Genomic DNA, 10,570 nt, shown 5'->3' on the forward strand with positions numbered 1-10,570 from the left:
CAGGCCAAGCAGCATCAGAGGAGCAGGAAAGCTTACGTTTCGGGTCTGGACCTTTCTTCAGAAAGTCATTTTCTGAAGAAGGATCCAGACCCAAAACGTCAGCTTTCCTACTCCTCTGATGCTGCTTGGCCTGCTGCGTTCATCCAGCTCTACACTTTGTTATCTCAGATTCTCCAGCAACAGCAGTTCCTACTATCTCTGCCAATGTTGCTTGTTGTTTAAAACTGAAGATTATTTCCATTGGTAGTGAATATAAAACATGGAAGTTTTATTTCTCAGGATAAGAGTTTGAACATCCAAGACTGAGATCAGGAGAAATTACTTCACTCAAAGGTTATGAATCTTTGAAACTCTATATTCCACAGGATTGTAGATACTCCATCATTTAAGGCTGAGATAGATTTTTTTTGTCCTTCAGTTGATCAAGGGGTATGGGGAAGTGGATCAAAAAGTGTACAAGACAAGGATCAATCATGATCATTTGAAAGTAAAGCATATTCGACAGGCCATTTGGCCCATGCCTACTCCTATTGTATTCTTGTATTCTTGGAGAAAGACAGAGAACAAAAACCTATAGACCAGTCAGCCTAACAGCAAACTATTGGAAACAGATTCTGATCATTGTTTTAAAAGGCTCAAATTTATCAAGGACATTTAGGATGAATTTGTTAAGGGAAGGTTATATGTGACAAACCTGATTGAATATGTTGAGGAGTAAGAAGGACATTTGATGAGGGTAACACTTTTGATTTAGTCTATATATTAACAAGACTTTTGGTAAGGTTCCACGTGGCAGACTCATCAGAAAGCCAATAAACCATGGCACGTCAGGTAAATTGGCAAGTTGGGTGAAATGTTGGCTCATTACAGGTGGCAAAACAAAATGATGATCAGGTAATTTTTGTTTTTCTTTTGTTGTTTGGTTTAATGCCCGCACCCAAATGTTTGGCTTCAATGTCAAAGAAAAGACAAGATCACGAACTGACTTCAGGCTTTGGTTTTTTTATAGTGTGCTTACTAAATATTATTCAGAGACATTCCAGGCTCTTAGTTTATTGTTACATTATTGAAAGACTGTTTCACAAACTCTACTACCCAGTTCTGGCCACTCCACTTCACACGCTTCTTTGCACATGTCTCCAACTTTTTCATTTTCTCAACTCCACCCACACTGTGCTATTTATATCTAGTGAGGTATGTTTCCATGACATCATTGCACGGTTGCTCCAGAGCCTTTACACAATGGCTTTGTGGCTGGAAGGTTGCTCCAGCAGGGTTCCAGAGGTTCAGTGCAATGTTCAGGACTGAGTCCCTTGGTTTTATGGTACCTATCAATGATTTATACAAAAACACAGGAGGCATGATTAAGAAGCTTGCAAATGATACAAGGATTGCCAGGGAGCTTGCTGTGTATAAATTGGCTGCTGTGAATTTTTTTCATTATTCATTCATGGGGTCAGGGCATTGCTGGCTAAGCCAGCATTTATTGGCCAATCCAATTTCTCAGAGGGCAGTTAAGAGTCAAACACATTGTCATAGATCTGGAGTCACATACAAGTAAGGATGGCTGTTTTCTTCAATAAAGGACATTAGTAAACCAGGTGAGTTTTTCCCAACAATTGATTCATAGTCACCTCTATGGTTGGATTTGAACCCAGGTCCCCAAGACAATACCTCAGTCTTTAGATTAATAGCTCAGTGATAATACCACTAAGCCATCATGTTACCTAACTTCAGTATTGCAGCAGTGGCTATAATTCAAAAGTACCTCACTGGCAATAAAGCATTTTGGAGATTCCTAAGGTCATCCTAAGGCAAACCCTTTTATTCTTTTGTTTTACAGTCAACTGTCTCATGCCCAATTCCTCTATTTTCGAACCTTGTGAAACTTTGTACTAGTAAGTCTAACCTTTAGGGAATCTCAGCGAAATTATGGGACTTTTGCATTCAAAAAGGAATGGTTTACACATGCATGTTATTTTAAGAAGCTATATTTGCTCTAAATATATTTGCGTTAAGACCGGCTTTTTTTGAGCTTTGAGTTTAAAATACATTATTTGCTATTATTACTTCTCATTAGCATCGTCATTTATCATTACTTGCTAATAACCTCTTTTGGGATCTAGAATGGAAGGAGCAAGAATTTCCATTAGGATATATCAGTTTTTCAGAGCAATTCATCTGAAAACAGCCAAACACACTGAAGACTGAAGAATTCAGAGTGTCCAATGCACAATTGAGCTTCTGTGAATTTTTGCACTGGTTTAGAAATTGTGAGGTTGAAAATTACCCCTGTCTACAAACCTCATGCCATGCTCAAGAGTGAAAGAATCACTGTGGCCAGTTTGCAAAAACTGCATAAGCCTTTGAGGCTCATGCTTAAAATTAAGGTTTAAGGTATAAGGACATGTAATCAGCACATTTTGTCAACTTTGGAATGTATAAGTTCTAATTTAGGAAGAAACTGAGTGCTGAACATTAGCAACATGAGTAAATGGTTCTGTGTATTTTGACAAGCCACTTTCATTTACTTGAAGTCAGGTTACTTACTGACGTTGGGTGGCACAGTGGCCCAGTGGTTAGCACTATTGCCATACACTGCTAGGGACTTTGGTTTGATTCCAGCCTCGCGTAGCTGTCTGTGTGGAGTTTGCATGTTCTTATGTTTACACGTATTTTCTTCAGGTGATCTGGTTTCCGCCCACAGTCCGAAGATGTGGCTTTGGTAGATTGGCCATGCTAAATTGCCCATTGTGTGCAGGCTAGGAGGATTAGCCATGGGAAAGACAGGGATGGGGTGGATTTGGGTGGGATGCTCATCAGAAGGCTGATGTGGATTCAATGGGCTAAATAGCCTGCTTCTACACTGTCTAACCGAAAGTTGATATTTACATGATATGCCTGTTCCAGCTGTGTGTAACAAAACTGCATCACGTTCCCACTCATAAATATGTCGAGAAATATTTTTCAATCAGTTTCATTTAAATTGCATTCCAAAGCAGGCTCTGACTGGGCTGCTTCACGGAAATTAAGAGAAGGAACAGGCCATTTGGCCCTTCAAGCCTGCTCTGCCATTCAATACGATCATGGTTGATCCTCTATCCCAATCCCATATTCCATCTTTCTCCCAATACCACTTGATGCCTTTAGATTCTAGAAATGTATCTTTCTCTTTCTTGAATACATTCATTGACTTTGTCTCCACAGTCATTTGTGGTATAGAATTCCATAGGTTCACAATTGACTGAGTGAAGAAACACTTCCTCATCTCTGTCCTAAATGGTCTACCCTGCATTTGATTTGATTTATTATTGTCACATGTAACTAGGTGCAGAGAAAAGTTTTGTTTTGCATGCAGTACAGGCAGATCATATCATACAAAGTGTATAAGTGCAACGGAACAGAGCAAGGAATACAATATTATGGCTGCAGAGGAGGTACACAAAGGGCAAAATCAACATTAAGTTTAAAACTTGAGAGGTCCATTTAGAAGTCTGATAACAGCAGGGAAGAAGTTGTTCTTGAATCTGTTGGTGTGTGTGTTTAAGCATTTTTATCTTCTGCTCGACGGAAGAGGTTGGAAGAGATTATAACCGGGGTAGGAGGGGTCTTTGATCATGTTGATTGCCTTCCTGAGGCAGCGAGAAATATAGATGGAGTCAATGGATCCACAGCCATTAAGACTGTGACCCCAGGTTCTAGATTCCCCAGTCAGGGAAAACATCCTCGCATGCATCTATTTGGCAAAATGCACAACTTTCAAGAGGCAATTAAAGACCAACAAAACATTTCTTATGATAAGCACGATTTTGGGTGCAATTTGGACCTGGATCACTGATTATGCTCAAACTGGAAACTCGCAGCTTAGATGAGTAGTGATCTAGTGATCCAGTAGTGATCCTCTGACAAGGATAGAGTATTTGTGAGTCAATGCAGTGTGGAGCTGGAGGAACACATCAAGTCAGGCAGCATCAGAGCAGCAGGAAAGTCGACGTTTTGGGTCAGGACCCTCATCTGGAACTGGGGAGAGGGAAGTGAGCTATCTCTGGAGTATTTGTGAAACTACTACCTGTTAATTCTGAAGAAAATGTCACATTTCATATGCATTGGCTGAGTCGATTGTTGTTCAATAAATCTAAATGACTTCAAACATTATTGCTGGAAAGGAAACAAATGGGTAATTGATTCTTAAGGGAATTATCCAGTACTGTACTTGTAACTAAGATGAATGGAAAAGGTGATTCCAGAATATTCTTATAAACCATGACTGTGAAGGACAAAAAGCTACAAACTGAAAAAAGCAAGACAGGATATTGTGTCAGAAACAATTATTGAGACGACTAATTAATATCTGGAATTCCTCTAGGTAGCGGACCAGGGCTAAAGCTGCAACAGGAGATTACAGTGATCAGTCTCTATTTGGTAGGTATGGGATTCAGCTACCAGAGGCAGTAATGTACTTATATGAAAATGACAGTAAAGTACTGAAGATGCAGTTTGTGAAGCTAAAACAGAAAATGCTGATGTACTCAGCAGGTAAGGCAGTATTGAGACAGACAGAAACAGAGTTCACAAATTCAGCTGCTTCATCAATGTCCCTCCATCATAAGGTCAGAAGTGGAGATGTTCACCAATGATTGCACAATGTTCAGCACCATTCATGACTTCTCAGATACTGAAGCAGTCTGTGGTCAAATGCAAAAAGATCTGGACAATATCCAGGCTTGGGCTGACAAGTGGCAAGTAACAATCATATTTCACAAATGGCAGGCAATGACCATCTCCAATAAGAGATAAGCTAACCACTGCCCCTTGCTATTCAGTGACAGTACTACTATTAAATACCCCACTATCAACATCTTGGGGATTACCATTAACCAGAAACTCTGCAGTAATTTTAAGGAGGTCAGCCAGCTGTACCTCATAGAATGTGAGTTCCCTGATTGGGGCTGTTAATCTGTCTAATCAGGGAGACTTGGCTGACATAAAAGGGTGAATGTCAGGGATATTGGCACCCTGAATGCCTGACTCAGTGAGAGGCTATTGTGTTATTGCCAAAGTGTAGTGCTGTTGTTAAAGGCTATGCATTTGTGAATAAACATTGATTGGTGATGGGATGCCAGCCTCTGAAAAGTAATTGCAGACTCAACATATACATACAATAGCTACAAGAGCAGTGCATTTAGTGGGTGTCAGTGGTAGAGGGCATGGATGCTCGTGAAAGTGGTGCCAATCAAATGGGCTGCTTTGTCCTGGATGGTGACAAGTTTCTTGAGTACTGTTGGAGCTCACTCATCCAAGCAAGTGGGGAGAATTCCATCACACTCTTGGCTTGTGCCTTGCTGACGCTGGACAGGCTTTGGAGAAGCAGGAGGTGAGTTACTCACCACAGTATTCCTAGAGTCTGACCTGCTCTTACGTAATGTGTTTCTGACACAATGACCAGTCTTGCTTTTTCTCACGTAAGATCCTTAGACAACACCTTCCAAACCCACTCCCATTTACATCTAGAAATACAAGGGCAGCAGGTATATGGAAACACCACCTCCAAGTTCCCCTCTAAGACACTCACCATCCTGATTTGGAACTATATCACCATTACTTCAGTGTCACAGGGTGGCTGAAGTAGAGGTTTGCTCCTGAGTTAGTGAAGATATAACCTTATTCAGACTTGCAATGTTCTTAGGGGAATTAATAGTGTGCATGTGGAGACATTGTTTCCCCATGTGGGAGAGTCTCGAACCAGAGGGTACAATCTCAGAATAAGTGGTCACACATTTAATACAGAGGTGAGAAGGAATTTCTTCTCTCAGAAGGTATTGAATATGTGGAATTCTCTACCACAGAGGGCTGTCAACGCTGGGTTATTAAGTATGTTCAAGGCTGAGATGGACAAGTTTTCATTCAGTAAGGAAATCAAGGCGCTATGGGGAAAACGCAGGACATGGAGTTGAGGATAATTAAATCAGCCATGATCTCATTAAATGGCAGAGTAGGCTGAATCGTCTATTTCTGCTTCTATATCTTATGGTCTTATAGTTAAAAGTAGCTGAAGAGATTACTGGCAGGAATATAATGCCAGCTCCTAGATTCAATCCAATTGTCCTGGCCAAGCAATGTCATGATTTTCGAATTCCCACCCTTGCTATCAAATCCCTCCATGGCCTTGCCACTGCCTTTCTCTGTAATCGCTTCCCACCCTCACAACCATTGGAGTCCTCCAATTCTGGCCTTTTGTGCATTCCCAATTATAATCACCACACCACAAGTTGCCATTGCCTTGGTCCCACATTCTGGAATTCCCTCTTTTCACCACTCAGCCCCTCGGACACACCTTCCGCCTTTAAGATGTTCCTTAAAATTGCCTCCTTGACCAAAGCTTTGATCATCTGACCAATATCTCCTTATGTTACTGGGGTAGTGTCAAACCTTGTTTTATGATGATTTTGTGAAGCATCTCGGGATGTTTCAACTGGTTAAAGGTGCTATATAAACATTTGGTGCTGTTGTTGCAAACACAATGGCAGAGGTCTAGCAATCTTGCACAAACATTAAAGCATTTTCACTGCACATTAATAGAGGGGAAACCCTTGCAGTTGACAAATACCCCTGGATGTTATGGGGGCACTTGATTCTCATACACCTGGCATCAATAAGACCCGGCATTTCGGGAAGCCAGCAACAGCGACAAAGCCAAGTGACCATTCTGCCTGACTGGCATGATTGGTGGCAAAGTTGATCTATTTATCTGTATTATGCATTAAGGGGGGCTGAGTGATAATCCCATATCTCCAGTAGAACCCTGGAAAGATCAAAATGGGAAAATAACAATTCAGGATGATGGGAATTTTTAATATTAGTGACAAAATCGGGTAATCAGGTCTATCAGGATTTTCTCCAAGATTCCAGAACAAGAAACACTGAAATACACTGTTGACTTGCTCTCCAAGCTGGCTTGTTTTCATTCAGATGCTTCATCACCATGCTAGGTAACATCATCAGTGAGGCCTCCGATGAAGCGATGTTGTTCTACTCCACTTAGTGGAGATCACATTTATATGTGGTGGTGTTTTGTGTCATTTCTGGTTCTTTTTTGCAAAGGGCTGTATTTGTGGTTGAATTTCACATGTTTATTGATTACATTATGGATGGAGAATCAGGCCTCAAGGAATTCCTGTGCGTGTCAATGGTTGGCTTGAGCTAGGATGGTCACGTCGTCCCAGTTAAATTGATGGCCTTCATTGTCCGGGTGTACTGAAATAAGGGAAAGTTTGTCATGTTGTTTTGCTGCTACCTTGTGTTCATGTATCCTGATGGCTAGTTTCCTTGCTGTCTGGCCGAAGTAATGCTTTTGGCAGTCCTTTCATGGTATTTTGTACATTACGTTGGTCCTGCATGTCGTGGGTATGGGGCCTTTGGTCCTTGTGAGTGTTTGTTATAGCGTGGCTGTGGGTATGTGTGCTATCCTGATTCCTAGTGGTTGTTGGAGTCTTGTTGTCAGTTCCAATATGTTCTTGACATACAGTATTGCGGCAGGGTATTTGGGAGTATTGTGTCCTCTTGGTGTTGTCCATCTAGTAGGCATCTGTGGATGAAGTTGGTAGGGTATCCATTGATAGCAAAGACCTTGTATAGATGTTCTTTCCCCTTCTCGCAAAGTTCAGCTGTGTTGCAGACCATTTGAATAGTGTCCTGACACAGCTTTGTTTGTGGATATTGAGGTGATTGCTGTGGAAATTGAGGATTTGATCAGTGTGGGTTACCTTCCTGTATACTGTGGTTTGGAATTCCCTGTTCATCATTTGTTCTACCCTGTTGTCTAGGAACAGAAGTTGATTTCCTCTTCTCTTGTGCATTTGATCCCAGTGAATACGTTGTTAATGAGGGTGGAGTGTCTCTTCTAACTTAGTGCGTTTAATGACAACAAATGTGTCGTCCACGAATACCATCCACATTTAACTGGGACGACGTGACTATCCTAACTCAAGCCAACCACAGACACGCATGGGAATTCCTAGATGCCTGGTTCTCCAACCATAATGTAATCAATAAACATGTGAAATTAGATCCCAAATACAAACACTTACAAAAAAGTGAAATGACACAAAACACCTCAACAGACCAGATCATATAAATACCAAGCGGAGTTGAACAACATCGCTTCATTGGAGGCCACATTGATGACGTTACTTAGCATGGTGACGAAACGTCTGAACTACAACCAGCCCACCCACAACCCGAGCTACAAATCTTCACAAGGACCCTGAAACGCTGTAGATGAGGCAGAGTCTGTGAAGAGCGAAACACAGTGAGCATTTCAGCTCCATGACGATTCCTCAGACTACGGTTTTAAGCAAATAACCGGGGGAAGGAACGAAAGGGAAAGTCTGTGACAAGGTAGAATTCACGAGAATTAACAACAGAAGAGTTGGTGGTGTAAGGCTCAAGAAAGTGGTAATGGGACATGTTAAGAAGCAAAGGATACGGCCCAGAGGAGGTGTGAATGCTGCAATAGTAAACAGCTTAAAGCAAAAAATGAAACAAAAGTAAGACAGCAAAAAAAAGGCCTACAAATATAAAGAAATGTCAAAGTAAAGGCAGAGGTTACAGCTTGGAGCTGCTGAAGTCAATGGTGATAACCAAAGGCTGTAAATTACTGTGTTGAAAGATAGGGTGTTGTTTTCTGAGCTGGCATTGAGCTTCACTGTAATGCAAGTCAAGAGTAGAGATGTCAGTACGAGCAAGGTGGGGAATTAAAATGGTGGGATGCTAGGGCCAAGCTTGAGGACTGAAGGGAGGTGATTTTTAGAGCGCCTGGCTGGGTGCGGTGTCCTTTCAGCCTGGCACAGCACCCTCTAAGCCCGGCATGACAGTCTTCTGGCCTGCCATGGTGGATCCCGGCCCAGCGGGCTGGTCTTTCGGCGACCCATGGCAGCCTTTTGGCCTGACATGGCCCCAGCATGGAATTCCGTCCTGAACCATCCTCCCAGCCTTGAGGTGAAGCCTGGCACGACCTGGAGTCATGGCCCAGTGTGGACTGGAGGCTAGGTGCCAACGTGGACTGGGTTGGAAGGGCTAGTATTCTGAAATTCTTATTTCTCTCTTTTCTCATTTATTCTTACTATCTGTAATGCTGGACATTGTATTTCTTTATCTTTCTAATTATTTTTCCTCAGAATTTGAAATGTAACACCCGTACCTAGGTACCTTGTACCTAAGATGGCACCGTGAGCAGCGAGTTGTAAACTCTTCAGTGCACTCATTTGAGTACATGTGACAATAAAGCCAATTCAATACAATTCCAATCTGTGGTTGGTCTCCTCAGTATACAGCAGGCAATTTGAAATTCAAAGAAGTAGATGGAGACATTGCTTCACGTGGGACAATGTTTGGGACCTTGGACGCTATGTGTTGCACCTCCTGCATGGAAAGATGCCATGGGAAAGGGAGGAATTGTTGGGGATGATTGAAGAATGGACGCGGATGTCAAATAGGCAAACAAAGAGGAAGGTTTTGGAGCTGAATCATTGAAATTGGGACAAACACAAATGAGGGCCCTGTCAACAATGCTGGGGAGAAATCCTTGTTTGAAAAGAAAGGTAACAAACATATAAACATCAGTATGGAAGGCTTTATCACAAAATAAAAGCAAAGGAAGTGGAGAAACTTGGAAATGAATAGAGCCCTTACAGTAAAAGAGATGTGAGGGAGAGTGGACTTGTCCAGGCTGGGTTTGAATGCTGCCATGGCAGATGCTATAATCTGAATTCAATAAAAATTTACAATTAAGAGTCTAATGATGACCATGAAGCCATTGACAATTGTCAGAAAAACCCATCTAGTTCACTAATGTTCTTTAAGGAAGGAAACTGTCATCCTGACCTGGTCTGACCTGTATGTGACTCAGACCCAGAGCAATGTGATTGATTCTTAACTGTCGTCTGGACAATTAGGGATGGGAATTAAATGCTGGCCTAGTCAGGGGTACCCATTTCTTGTAAATGATTGATTTTTTTTTAAAAGACAGCTATCATCGTCTGACATGACATTTTAAGCCTCCAAAGGCACTGTTATTCAGAAATGTCAATTAAATTCAGCTTCAGCCTGAAGATCCTGTCTCATTGATATTGCCTGTTTTAAGCTGTACCTCTCTGCTGGGCTGCTGCCTGATGCTGGCCTATGTCCTACGGTCTGTGAGCCAGAAGGCCATGTTTTCATTGGTCCAATCTACAACAGCATTAGCAGCCACTCAGCCACTGAGCCTTCAAACAGTACCAAGTAACCTCTCAACAGAAATACCGTGAACAGCCCCTATCCCATGAGCGGGTAAGAAAGCAGTAATGGGTATGAGTGCTTATTGACATCTTTGGCTGAAACTGCCTCAATTGTTGCTCTGTATTGACCTCCATTTCATTCGTAAGTTTCAGGAAGCCTGGGAAACCAGCAGGCTCACATGCCCCATGTTAGGAATTAGCACTTGGGAATTGACAGTGCGCGCATGCACACACGCACTCACACACACACACTCTCTCTCTCTCACACACACACACACTCACACACACACACACTC

General features: G+C 42.0%; 1 protein-coding gene across 1 annotated transcript in view; it reads right to left on the minus strand.

Annotated features, from left to right (window-relative positions):
- The window catches only part of LOC109910936 (receptor tyrosine-protein kinase erbB-4-like), a 690,251-nt gene that overhangs the window by 69,837 nt on the left and 609,844 nt on the right, over positions 1-10,570 (minus strand). Inside the window, exon 22 of the mRNA XM_048598686.1 lies at positions 5,420-5,451. Coding sequence (XP_048454643.1) covers positions 5,420-5,451 — 32 coding nt within the window. The remainder of the gene's footprint in view (positions 1-5,419; positions 5,452-10,570) is intronic.

This window comes from Rhincodon typus, chromosome 7 (assembly GCF_021869965.1).
Source record: "Rhincodon typus isolate 14 chromosome 7, sRhiTyp1.1, whole genome shotgun sequence".
Classification (NCBI taxonomy): domain Eukaryota; kingdom Metazoa; phylum Chordata; class Chondrichthyes; order Orectolobiformes; family Rhincodontidae; genus Rhincodon; species Rhincodon typus.